Raw genomic sequence first — 13,638 nt, 5'->3', positions numbered from 1 at the left:
ACCGTGGATGCTGGAAATCTGAAATTAAAACAAAACATGCTGCCAAAACTCAGGTCTGGCAGCATCTGTGGAGAGAGAAACAGAGTTAATGTTTCAAGTCCATATGACTCTTCTAGCTCTGAAGGAAAGTTAAACGGATTTGAAATAATGGGCAGAATTTTACCGGTTCATCCTGCCCGCTGACGGGTGGAGTGAACCGGTAAAATCACACGCGAGTCGAGAAATCAGGATCATGCCCGATTTCTTTGCTCTTACAACCTTACGAGAGCTGGATTTCTGGCGAGGTCAGCTTCTCACCGGAAATGGGCGAGAGGCTGAATAAATTAATTTATTGAAATGCTGATTTCAATGGCATTAGCAAGCCTGGCGCTGAATCGTCCGGGCTCGCTTGCCTTCATAGCCTTGATGGGGGTGGTTCTCTCCGGTGAGGAAAACACCTGTCCCCATGAATGGGGAACAGCCATGTTGGCCTCACTGGTAGAATCAGAGGCCATTAAGGTCCCCAGGGGAGGCTGGGGGCAAGGGGATGGTGTTCCCTTGGGCAGTGCCAGGCTGGCACCTCATTAATGCTCACTGGGCACCTTGGCACTGCCCACTGGACACAGACGTCTGCGCATGCGCAATACCTCCCTCTGCAGGCTGGCTGGTGAATTAAGCCCAGCCTACTTCCTGCAACAGCTAGAAATGGTCTAGACCATTTTTTCATGCACTATGTGCACGAGATTGGGCATGAAAACTCACCCAAATAACAGATCTGCAACTCTCCCATTTTCACACTAGCTGGACTTAGAATAATTCTCATAAAACTCTGCTCATTAACTCTTTTTCTCTCTCCACAGATGCTGCCAGACATGCTGAGTTTTTCCGCTATTTTCTGTTCTACTTGGAAATTGGTTGAGGCAGGATACTCCCAGGAGGACAACGGAAATGCTTGAGGGATGTCTTCTAAGCATCCCTGAACTGATCAAACATTCCCAGCAACTTGTGGAAGTCCCTGGCTTGTGACCGATCAAAATGGAAAATGGTCTGCCAGAAAGGCACCAAACACATCTGCCAGAATTCTATCGTACTGCCATTATGGAATTGGAGTGGGCGAGGGACGGAGAACGGAAATGCCCGTTGACCTTGGGCAGGAATTTCTGGTTTCGCTTGAGTGAGGTCGTAAAATCTCACCCATCGAGAGACTTCGCCCAGAACATGCAGAGATGAAGTCGAAGCGTCAGAGACGCACACAAGCTTTCGAAGAACCCATCTGCCCAACCTCTCATGCACCACCTACCCTGCATGTGGCAGATTCTGAAGATTTCATATTGGGTTTATCAACCATCTCAGGACCCACTGAACTGGAGTGGAAGCAAGTCATCCTTGATCTTGAGAAATTGAAGAAGCCTCCATCTTAACTATGAATAACATCTATATTTGTATCACTGCCTAACGTAGATAGGTGGAATTCCAATCCATCATCTAAGTAATTAATAAATATGCAGAATATGAACAACTCAATACCAACCCCTGTGGACACCATTAGTCACATTGTCAATTAGTGCACCTGCCCATTGTCCCTATTCTATCTTGTGTCGCTTAGCCAATTTTCCTAACCACATCAAAAATATGCCCTCAATTCCATGGGCATTAACTTTAATTAATAGAATCTTATGAGGGACATTATCAAATGCTCTCTGGAAGACCTTATAAATAATCTCCATAGATATTCCCTTGTCCATTGCTTTACTCACATTAACAAGTTCAGTCAGGTTCATCAGACATGACTTATCCATTAAAAATCCATGCTGGCTCTCCCGAATTGGCTGAAAATTTTCATGGTGCTCAGTCACCCTTTTCTTAATTATAGATTCTAGTAATTTCTAGACAACAGATGTTGGGCTAGCTAGTCTATAATGTCTTGTTTTCCTTCTCACACACTTTCTTTTAACGTGGAGTAGCATGTACAATTTTCCAAAATAAAGGAACAGTTTCCGAGTCAAGAGTCTTTGGAAGATAATAGTTTTGGGCATTTGCAGTGTTCTCACCTACTTCTGTTAACAAACGAAAAAGAACCATCTGGTCCTGGGATCTGTCGATTTTCTTTATTTTCTCCAATACTGTTCCTTTGCTTATGTTAATTTTGGTAAATCTCTTGCCCTGATTCAAAGTCATAAGGTGGGATTTTATGGCCTCACTCGTCCCGAAACTGTAAAATCCCACCCAAGATTAATGGACTTTTCCATGGTCTGCCTCTCACCCGCTCCAAATCCCGTGGCGGGCAGGATGGTAACATTCCGGCCATAGAGTTATTGTGGCACAGAAGAGCGTCCACGTGGGCCCTCTATACAGCCATCCAGTCAGTCTCATTCCCATACCCTACCCTATTTCTCTGAAGGTTTATTTCCTCAACAGCCCATCCGATTTCCTTTTGTCTGTGCAACAAGTTCCATGTCATTACTACTTGCTGCATAAAAATATTCTTCATGCCATCCCTCAAGTATCTCTTGTCCATAGTCTTAAATCTGTGCACCTAGTCCTATAGTTCAACGAATGGAAACAGCGTTTGCTTGTCTACCTTATCTAAACCGGTCATAATTTTGCACATCTCTGTGAAATCTCTCCTTAATCGCAATTGCTCCAAGGGGAGCAAGCCCTTCTCCAATCTAACCTGGTTGCTAAAATCCCTCATCTCTGAAACCACTCTGGTAAACATCCTCTGCACTTTTTCAAGGACCCTCACATTCATTTTAAAGTGTGATGACCAGAACTAGATACATAAACATAGTTGGAATTTAACCAAGGCTTTATGAAGATTCGGCATAACTTCTCTCCTTTTGCACTCAATGCCTCTATTTATGACACTCAAGATTCCAAATGCTTTGCTAACACCTCCTTCCAACTTCAAAGATCTGTACCAATGGACACCAAGGTCTCTGTGTCCCTGCACACTCTTTAGAATTGCGCGATAAAGTCGATACTGCCCCTCACAATTAGTTCTGCCTAAATGCATCACCTCATAGTTCACTGTATTAAATTCCATCTGCGAGCTATCGGCCCATTCTGCTAGCCTATGTCCTGCTGAATGAATATCATCCTCTCTGTCTGCCACAATTCCTGGTTTGGTATCATTGATACATTTTGAAATTTTACCCTATATTCCAATATCAAAGTAATTTATTTCAATCAACAAAAGTAGTGGTCCTAGCACTGAATCTAGGAGAACACCATTGTCTACCATACCACAGTCTAAAAAATAAACATTTCCCATGACTCGTTTTCTGTGCTTGAACTGATATTTTACCCAAGCTGACACTGGTCCTCCTCTTCCTGAATTTTTTACATCTGACCTTTATGTCATACCTTGTCAAACACTTCCTCAATATTAGTTTTCTCGCAATGTCAGACTTGCGGAGGTCTTCTTCTTTTGTAAATACTGATGCAAAATAATTATCTAACCTGTCTGATTTCCTAATTTTAATTGTTATCACAGTTACCAGTTTTCCAAGGACCCACACATTGCTCCTGGCCACTCTTTTTCCCAATATAAGTATTAAAAAATTCTGTTGAAATTGACGTTACTTTCAACTTTATTTTCATATTCCTTTTCTGTAGCTCTTACTATCTGTTTTGTCACCCTTTGTTGTTGCATCTTTCTCATTTGCCAAGATCAGTGCTATTTTTGTCTGCAATTTAGTTGGAATGTGTCTCTCTAAATTCTTTACTCATCTCCATAGCTGGTCTTCTGCCAAGAAATGCCCTCACCCATTAGAGTTATAATCTGGATCTGTAACATATTAAGTTATTTCTTGAACATCTCCCATTGATCTTCTATCAACTTCTCCATTAATAGACTTGCTCAGTTTGCAGCGGACAGTTTCTGTCTTATCACAATTAAGTCAGCCTTATTTAAATCTAGAACCTTCATAGCTGTTTTGCATTTCTCCCTTTCAACAATACACTGAACACAATCACATTATGATCGCTCCTCAAGAAATATTCATGCATCACCAGTATGTTAAGTCTGGCTCATCACTCATTACCAAATCTGGTATGGGATGTTCCCAATTGGCTTTTAGTAAATATTGTTGGAGAAAACTATACCAGACACACTCAGGAGATCCACTATCTTTCTGAAATGTACTCATTTGCTTATTCCAATAATTCTGAAATGTACAATCTGGTATTAAAGCCACTTTCCGAATATTTGCTATAGAATAAATGTTACTTTGTTGTAGGCCCATCCATGTTTAGCCCATCCTGATGCTCACCTGACATTCACCAGCACACAAGGCAAGCAATCAACTGCAGTATCTTGGTTCTTTCACCCCGCTGAGGTCACCAGCATTGTTCCCTCCTTCTGTTCCAGCTGAGCTACACCTTCTCAGCAAAGGGTGAAGATTGAAGATAAGGACTTCTTAAATGTCTCAGCAGCTCACTGCCTGAACTTAGCTAAGCCATTTCAAGAGCTGAGAGAACTTTTGTGGCAATTCAGTGACTTCCTTTTTGGAACTTGGCAGTTCTGTGTCAGTGCTGAATCACGGTTTTATTCCACACATTGTTTTTACTGACAACAGCAGCAGGTGCTCATTGTTTGTCCAATCTCCAAGTCATTCAATACTAATTGTCCAGTCAGCTAATAAGGAATTAAACGGACCCACTCCAATGAAGGATACAGGTATGAAGAGTTACATAGTTTGTCCATCTGTTTGCCTATTCAGGTTACTTACTGCGGTCTGTAATAATTGCTCGGGCCTCTTGATTGGTTGTTTTGTTCTTCAGGTTCTGTGCTGCAGTAATGAGCTCATCCAGCTGAGGGCGCTTTTGGTCCAAGTCTTGCAGGGTGGCCTGGAGAAGGAGGGCAATCGATGTAAAAGATTCTCATATGACAGAATTTTAAAATCCATGGATAGAAAAACATGTTATTTCTTAGACTGATTGTCACAGATAATATCAATAAGACTAACAAACATAAAAATTCACGACTCCACCAGGAGCTGCAAAATGGCTGTATTTTCAAAAATGATGAGGTCCACTTATGTGTGCATTCACTTCTGCTGTTCTCAGTATATTTTCCTAATTTACACTGTGAATTTTAATTTTAGAACAGAGTCCATGTTGAACCTCAGTTTAACAGTAACTCACAACTTAAGTTATTAAGCCAAATCCATATTTTAAGTATATACACCCACAATAAAGAAAAAAAAAAATATATATATCATCTTTCATGTCACAAAGTGTGTTAAAGGAATTCTTTACTTTTGAATTACTGTCATGCAAACTGCTGATGTCGACAATTTTCACACAGACAGGTCCCACAAACAACAATCAGTGAGACATCTAACTGAGGCTAGATCTGATACGTGGAGTAAGATGGGCCAAGTGGATCACGTGTCAGCAGGAGAAGAACATTTAGAAGACAATGATCATTGTATCATAAAGGTTTAAGCTGATTTTGGAATAGAAAGCAGACCAGTCATGGGGAAGAACAATTAACTGAGGGAAAGCCAGCTTTACTGGGGTGAGAAATGATCTGGGATAAATAAATTGGAGTCAAAGTTTGGCAGGCAAAATGGTAGCTGAACAAAGGGGCTTCCTTCAAAGAAGAGATAATTCAGGCACTGTTTAGGCAGAGTTACCCTTGAAAGGGAAAGGAAGGGCAAACAAATCCAGAGTTCCCTGGATGACAAAAGAGATAGAAACTAAGATAGAGACGATAAAGTATACTTATGATCGATGTCAGGTAGAAAATACATTCCAGAACCAAGCTGAATATAGAAGATTCAGAAGGGAGATAAAAAGCAAATGAGAGGGAGGATGAAAAGAGACAGGCAGTCAACATCAAAGGAAATCCAAAAGTCTTCTACAGGCATACAAATAGTAAAAGGGCAGTTAAAAGGACTGGGGCCAAAAAGGGACCAAAAGGGGATTTACACATGGAGGCAGAGGCCATAGCTGAGGTATTAATTGAGTACTTTGCATGTGTCTTTACCAAGGAGGAAGTTGCTACCCAGGCCATGGTGAAAGAGGAAGTAGTTCAGACACTGGGGCTGCCCACCACAGAATCGGAGCAGGCGATGGGCAGACAATGGAAATGTCTGCCTGTACTTAATGTTGATAAGGCACCAGGACTGGGTGTGATGCATCCAAAGAGAGAAGTGATAGTGGACACTGCAGAGGCACTGGCCATAATTTTTAAGTCTTCCTTTGACTTATGGGTGGTGCCAGACAATTGAAAATTGCAAATGTTACATCCACATGTTCAAAGAAGGGTGTCAAAATAAGTCCAGGAACTATAGGCCAGTCCTTTTAACATCAGTGGAGTGGAAGCTTCTAGAAACAATAATTCACAACATAATTAATCATCACATGGACAAATACAAGTTAATTAAGGAAAGCAATCAAGGATTTCTTCAAAGAAAATTGTGTTTAACCTACTTCTTGGAGTTTAGGAAAAGATAACAAAGAGGGCAATGTCACATAACAGACTTGTAAGTAAGTTTTAAGTTATGGAATAAAAAGAACAGTAGCAACATGGATATGGAATTAGCTGAATGGTAGGAAACAGAGACTAGTGGTTAATGGATGTTTCTCAGGCTGGAGGAAGGTTTTCAGTGGAATTCCACAAGGGTCTGTGTTGGGACGAGCTAGACCTTGGTGTGAAAGGTACAATTTCAAAATCTGCAGATGAGACAGAACTTGGAAGTATTGCAAACTGGGAGGACAGTGTAGAACTTCAAACGGACAGAGACAAGTTTGTGGAATTGGCAGACAGGTGGCAGATGAAGTTCAATGCGGAGAAATGTGAAATGATTCATTTTGATAGGAAGACCATGGGCAGACAATATAAAATAAAGGGCACAACACTAAAGGAGCAGAGGTGCCTGGGTGTATAAGTGCATAAGTCATTGAAGGTGGTAGGATAGGTTAAGAGAGTGGTTAATAAAGCTTGCTGTATCCAGGCTTTCTTAATAGGGGTATAAAGTACTAGAACAAGGAGGCTATGTTGAATTTGTATACAACACTAGTTCAGCCTCAGCAAGAGTATTGTGTCCATTTCTGGATGCTGCAGTCAAGGAAGGATGTGGAGGGTACAAGTAAAATCCAGAGAATGGTTCCAGGGGTGATAAACTTCAGTTCTGAAAATAGATTAGAGTAGTTAGAACTGTTTTCTTTGGAGAAAAGAGAGATTTGATAGAGGTATTCAAAATCATGAGGGGAATAGACAGAATAGATAGGGAGAAATTATTCCCACTTGTGAAAGGATTGAGAATGAGAGGGAACAGATTTAAAATAATTGGCAAAAGAAGCAAAAAACTTTTTCACGCGACGAGTGGTTAGGGTCTGGAACACACTTCCCAAGAGTGTGGTGGAGGCAGGTTCAACCATTCAAAAGGGAATCAGGTAGCTGTCTGAGATGGAATAATGTGGAGGGTTACAGGTAGAAGGCAGGAGAATGGTACTAGGTGAAGTGCTCATTTAGACAGCAGGTGCAGACACAACGAGCTGAATGGCGTCCTTCTGAGCTGTAACAATTCTGTGATCACTTTTGGTGGTTTTGACTAAGGGAAATATACTGGCAACAATTCTGCTCTTTTAATGACATTGGACTTTTTTTCATCCACCTGAGCAGGCAGAGGCGTTAAGAATAATAGGGAGATCCTTTCAGCAGACCTCACCCCCGGCAATTGCAAGCCAACAAGTTGCTGCCACATTCACTGCACTAAATAGGTAACAGACTCATGGTCCAATTTCTTCAAGGATGGAGCAGAGTAATTCAAAGAGTTCTCCAGCAGGGGAGGGACAAACAAATAAATACTCAGCCTCCCCCCTCAAAACAACCAATACTTCTCCTGAGTACCGACTGCTACATTCCTCCCTCTGAGGGGAATCGTTTGTAATTTCTTCAGCTATTTAAAAGTGACAAAGGAAGCATAATAATTTAATTAATCCAACAAAAATTATTAATGAAAGTACATGTGAAACAAAAGTTTCAATTAGATGTAAAGGTAGATGGATGGATAGATAGATATTATTCATATCTTGCATCTAGGGTACATTGTTCACACTTCAGACACAGGAGGTGATTATTGACTGTGACAGGCGCACAAATGTCAAACATTTGTGTTTTTCATGGACAATTAGTGCTTTGAGTTTGCACTTGCACTGCTTAAGTGGCAATTCAAACATCACTACCACGGTTTCAGTACATCTGAGGAAAAGTTTAATTCTTGCAAAAGTTAAAGGAAATCAGGAGACAATCATTTTTGTGCAAAGGCAAAAATGAAATTGCATGACATTTCTCAGAATCATAATCAACTATCAATTAAAGTATTTTAAAAATGCACGCTGTATTTGTGTAGTTATGTTCCCTCTTTTTTAGCTTTCAACAGAATCTGCTGCGAGAGAAGATGTTTTATGGTGCACTATTTGTAACGACAGCTTCTTGGATTGGAGCATCATGTCTGTCAGCACTTTAGCACCAGTCTCTTCAGCAGATGGTTAGCTTGAGGCACTTCCTCATTCGCCAGCACACATAACAATTACTTTCATCTTAATATTTAAAGAATGCAAAAGATCAGTTTAGACTTTTTTAGCTCCAAACATTCAATCACAGTTGAAGGGGATGCACCAAACAATGTCAAAAATCAAAACCGGAGACAGGTGATTCCATAACTCATCAAGCAATTACTTCTGTGTTAGAAGAGCTAATTTTCTCTGTCAAAAGACTGCACCTTTGTGATTTACCACCTCCCTTCACCACCCCCTACCACCCCCCCCCCCCCCCCCCCTGCCACCCCCGCAGCCACAAGACACAACTGTTTGAATATTAGGTATGGCTACAGCTGCAGTTTATGTCCTGTTGCATTCTCATTATAACTGGCTCTTTTTGTGTGTCTTACACAAGATAACCGGGTTTCAGTTTTCATTTTTAAAAATATGTTCAGTTATGAAATGTTGCCCCAAAACACCCAAGAAAAATGTTGAACTACAACCCAATAAAAACGCAGCCTTACATCCTTTGGAGCAGTTGTTCTACTCATATTCCCTTGTTCAGTGCTATTTTTCAACCTGTATTGTTTTTGAGTTGTCAGCTATTTTGAAGCTTCTTGCAGCTATTCTGTGTTTTGTATTTTGGCATGTACGGGCATGTCAAACCATTTAAAAAATGTAATAAAAACTAACATTATTCATGTGATTATGAACCGTTGCAGAAACTTAACTGAAATGACCTAAGCTCCAGCCAGGACAGGGATCAAATCAACTGAGCCAAACACCCTCCCAAGGAGTTGCTATGGCAACATGCACTTCTACATGCATGTTGTAGCCTGGAGCTATGAACAGTGATGGCAGGCCTCCAATTTTTTTTCCATCACATTGTTGACCAGGGATCCCTCCCGCTTTTACCACCTGATATCGATGTATGTTGGAAGGATTTGCGGATTGAAACTCAGCTTGTTTGGCCATGTTATGAACACGCCTTCCTTGGCCATCCAGTCCTGGAGTCCTGAACGCGGGCCAGAGGCAGTGACTCTATCCACTATGTCACAATACCTCTCACTAAAATTTACAAGATGGAAATCCTTAACTTAAATCCTTAACTGAGGAAAGGTTATTGAGGGAAGTGGAGCAAATGGGTTGTGGAACAGGTCAGCTATGATCTAGCTGAATGGCATAACAGGCTCAAGGGAGTGAATGGGCTACTCCTGTTCCTATATCGTTTTGGTTGAAGTCGCAAACCAAATTTACTAACAAGAACTAATGTTACACAAAAGCAAAATGAACATAACCAAACAAAATAGGGTGCTGCACCTCCACAGGACTTTATCCGGACTGGATTATTACAAAGTGTCTTAAAGAATCCTCCACAGAGGTTTTTCAACGAAGTGTTGGAATGTTTTTTTTACAGAGTATGTCTCTGCCCCAAGAACTTCTGTGCCAATACATGATAATGGAATTAAACTTTGGATATGGCTGAACTAAAAATCAGCAGCACTGGTAGGACATAAATGCCCAAAAAAGCCTTTTAGAAACATAGAAACATAGAAAAACTACAGCACAAAACAAGCCCTTCGGCCCCACAAGTTGGACCAAACATATCCCTACCTTTTAGGCCTACTTATAACCCTCCATCCTATTAAGTCCCATGTACTCATCCAGGAGTCTCTTAAAAGTCCCTATTGAGTTTGCCTCCACCACCACTGACGGCAGCCGATTTCACTCGCCCACCACCCTCTGTGTGAAAAACTTCCCAATAACATTTCCCCTGTACCTACCCCCCAGCACCTTAAACCTGTGTCCTCTCGTAGCAGACATTTCCACCCTGAGAAAAAGCCTCTGAGAGTCCACCCAATCTATGCCTCTCAACATCTTATATACCTCTATTAGGTCTCCTCTCATTCTACGTCTCTCCAAGGAGAAAAGACCGAGCTCCCTCAGCCTATCCTCATGAGGCATGCCACTCAATCCAGGCAACATCCTTGTAAATCTCCTCTGCACCCTTTCAATCTTTTCCACATCCTTCCTGTAATGAGGCGACCAGAACTGAGCACAGTACTCCAAGTGGGGTCTGACAAGGGTCTTATATAGCTGCATCATTATCCCCGGACTCCTAAACTCAATCCCTCGGTTGATAAAGGCCAGCACACCATACGCCTTCTTAATCACCTCCTCCACCTGCGGGGCCGATTTAAGAGTCCTATGGACCCGGACCCCAAGGTCCTTCTGATCCTCTACAGTACTAAGAGTCTTTCCCTTTATATTGTACTCCTTCATCCCATTTGACCTGCCAAAATGGACCACTACGCATTTATCTGGGTTGAAGTCCATCTGCCACTTCTCCGCCCAGTCTTGCATCCTATCTATGTCCCTCTGTAACTTCTGACATCCCTCCAGACTATCCACAACCCCACCAACCTTCGTGTCGTCGGCAAACTTACCAACCCATCCCTCCACTTCCTCATCCAGGTCATTTATGAAAATGACAAACAGCAAGGGTCCCAGAACAGATCCCTGGGGTACACCACTGGTGACCGACCTCCATTTAGAAAAAGACCCATCTATACCCACTCTCTGCCTCCTTTGGGCAAGCCAGTTCTGGGTCCACAGGGCAGCAGCCCCTTGGATCCCATGCCCTCTCACTTTTTCTAGAAGCCTTGCATGGGGGACCTTATCGAACGCCTTGCTAAAATCCATGTAAACCACATCTACCGCTTTCCCTTTGTCAATATGTTTAGTCACATTTTCAAAGAACTCCACCAGGTTCGTAAGGCATGATCTGCCCTTGACAAAGCCATGCTGAGTATTCTTGAGCATACTAAACCTCTCTAAATGCTCATTTTATATCACAGGAATTAAGTTTGACACTTTAACTACTTTATTCCCAAGACATTTCCATTATGGGTCAGACATCATAATTAGTAGTAGTAATAAATAATAACTCTGTCTTCTCTGGCAGCAGAAAATCTGCAAACATACACTACAAACAGAAGGAGTTCTTGATATACTTAATAACCTCTCTCTAGGAGGTTAACTGATCTTGTCCCCCCCCCACCCCTTAACCTCCTTCCTTCCCAAGTGTTGTGCAGTATATTCACTGCTCATTCTAAGACAAAGGAAGCCCTTTCAAATGACATTTTCACAACACAATACACTGGATGAGCTTCAATTTCAGATAAACAACATACGCAATGGAAATATTTTTAATGATGGAGCTGATAATAGCCAAAGCTTAAGATATAATAGAATATTCAGATCAATGTTAAACATAAGGAACAACGTTAGGTTTTTCCGAGCTTTTTGCCAGCTTTGCATTTCTTTTATCCATCTCTATGCTTTGGAAGCAATTATTGAAAGGATAAAAATAGTTCCTAGATGTTCATGAGACCTGAGAGGAGACTCACTATGACATTGACTGCCTATGAGTATATACTTCTGAAGGACAATGGCTCCACTGCAGAAACAAAACATGTTGGATTCATGGCTGGCCCTTCTCCTATCTCTCTTCTACATGCTGCCCCGTGGTGCCATCAACAAAAACACTGTCAGTTTTCAGATGTATACTGCTGACACTCAGCTCCACCTTATCACCAGCTCTCTTGACTCCTCTTCTGTCTCTGATTTGTCTCATATCCAACGATGGACAAACAAAAATTTCCTCCAACTAAATACTTGCAAGACCAAAGCCATTCTGTCCAGAAGCCAACACAAATTTTGTTCCCTTTGCTTTGACTTTTTGGGATGGACCATCCCTCCTACTGGCAAATGTCAGCCGTGATCTTATGAAATGGCAGCGCAGACTTGAAGGCCTGCTCCTGTTCCTATTTCTTATGGTCTGAGGTTGAAGAAGTTGAGCAACCTTGATGTTGTATTTGATCCTAAGATGAGTTTCCTACCACACATCCATGCCATCGCTAAAACGGTTTACTTTCAACTCATATCACCGGGTTCTGCCCAGCTCAGCTCACTTGCTATTGAAGTATTTATTTGTTACCTCGAGAGTTCTCTATTCCAATAGTATCCTATCCATGCTTCCAAATTCCATCCTACATAAACTTGAGGGAATTCAAAAATCGAATGCCTGCATCCTACCCTGTATCGCCTCTCATTCACTCATTACCCCTCTCTTCGCTGAGCTTCATTCCCCATTCTGAGGCAGCTCTGTTTTATAATCCTCATTCTTGTTTTTAAATCCCTCTGTTTTCAGCTGCTTAGGCTGTCACTCTGGAATTTTCTCAACAAAAACTACTGCTTGTATTGATACAGTACTCCTTGGTTTTTACAAACAAAATCTCAAGGCACTTCACAAAAGCAACATAAAGAAAATTAGATACTGAGCAACAAAGAAACATCAAGGCAGGTGTCCAAAAGTTCAGTCAAAAAGGTAGGTTTTAAGGAGTATCTTAAAATGAGAAAGAGAGGTGGCAGATAGGTGTAAGAATGGTATTCCAGAGCTTTGTGCATTAGTAACTGAAGGCATGGCAACCTATAGTGAGCTGATTAAATCGGAAATCATCAAGGGTCCAGATTTAGATGAGCGCAGACATCTTGCAAGGGCTATGTGGTTGGAGGAGATCACAGTAATAGGATGAGGTGAAATCATGGAGGAATTTGAGAAAGATGATCATTTCAAAATTAAGGCATTGTTTGACCAGGAGCAAATGTAGGTCAGTGAGCAAATGGGTGATGAGTAAATGGGACTTGGTGAAAATACGGACATGGATATCAGGGTTTTGGATTACCTTAAGTTTAGAGAGTAAAATGTGGCAGACAGGCCAGGGATGCATTTGAATAAAGATAAAGGCATGAATGAAGGCAACAGCAGCAGCAGATAGATAATTGTAGGAAACGTCTCTTCATCTTATTACTGGATGTCAAAAAAGCAGTCTGTTAATTTAGCAACAGTGGAGGGGTGGAGAGAGGTGGTGGCGAGGTACTGTTGGGTGGCGTCAAAGCTAACATTGCATTTTTGATGATGTCGATGAGAAATAGGAGTGGGACACCAGAGGCAAAGGTGCAGGAGTGAGTAGGGAAGTCATTGCAAATGATACACTGGCTAGGAATAAATATATAACAATGGAATTAAGTGAGAGCAGTCCCACCAAGCTGGACAACAGTGAAGAGACATTGGAGGAATATGGTGGACACAGTCAACTG

The 13,638-nt window shown here is 41.6% G+C and overlaps 1 protein-coding gene across 13 annotated transcripts in view; it reads right to left on the bottom strand.

Annotated features, from left to right (window-relative positions):
- Positions 1-13,638, bottom strand: part of LOC144506416 (dystrophin-like) — a 1,861,003-nt gene that overhangs the window by 366,576 nt on the left and 1,480,789 nt on the right. For all 13 annotated transcript variants that reach the window (XM_078232507.1, XM_078232503.1, XM_078232508.1 and 10 more), the window contains one exon: positions 4,713-4,830. In XM_078232507.1, the coding sequence (XP_078088633.1) occupies positions 4,713-4,830 (118 nt within the window). The remainder of the gene's footprint in view (positions 1-4,712; positions 4,831-13,638) is intronic.

The sequence above is a fragment of the Mustelus asterias genome, chromosome 17 (genome assembly GCF_964213995.1).
Source record: "Mustelus asterias chromosome 17, sMusAst1.hap1.1, whole genome shotgun sequence".
Taxonomy (NCBI): domain Eukaryota; kingdom Metazoa; phylum Chordata; class Chondrichthyes; order Carcharhiniformes; family Triakidae; genus Mustelus; species Mustelus asterias.
Note: the sequence above shows the minus strand (reverse complement) of the source record. Positions and strands in the feature narration are given on the sequence as shown.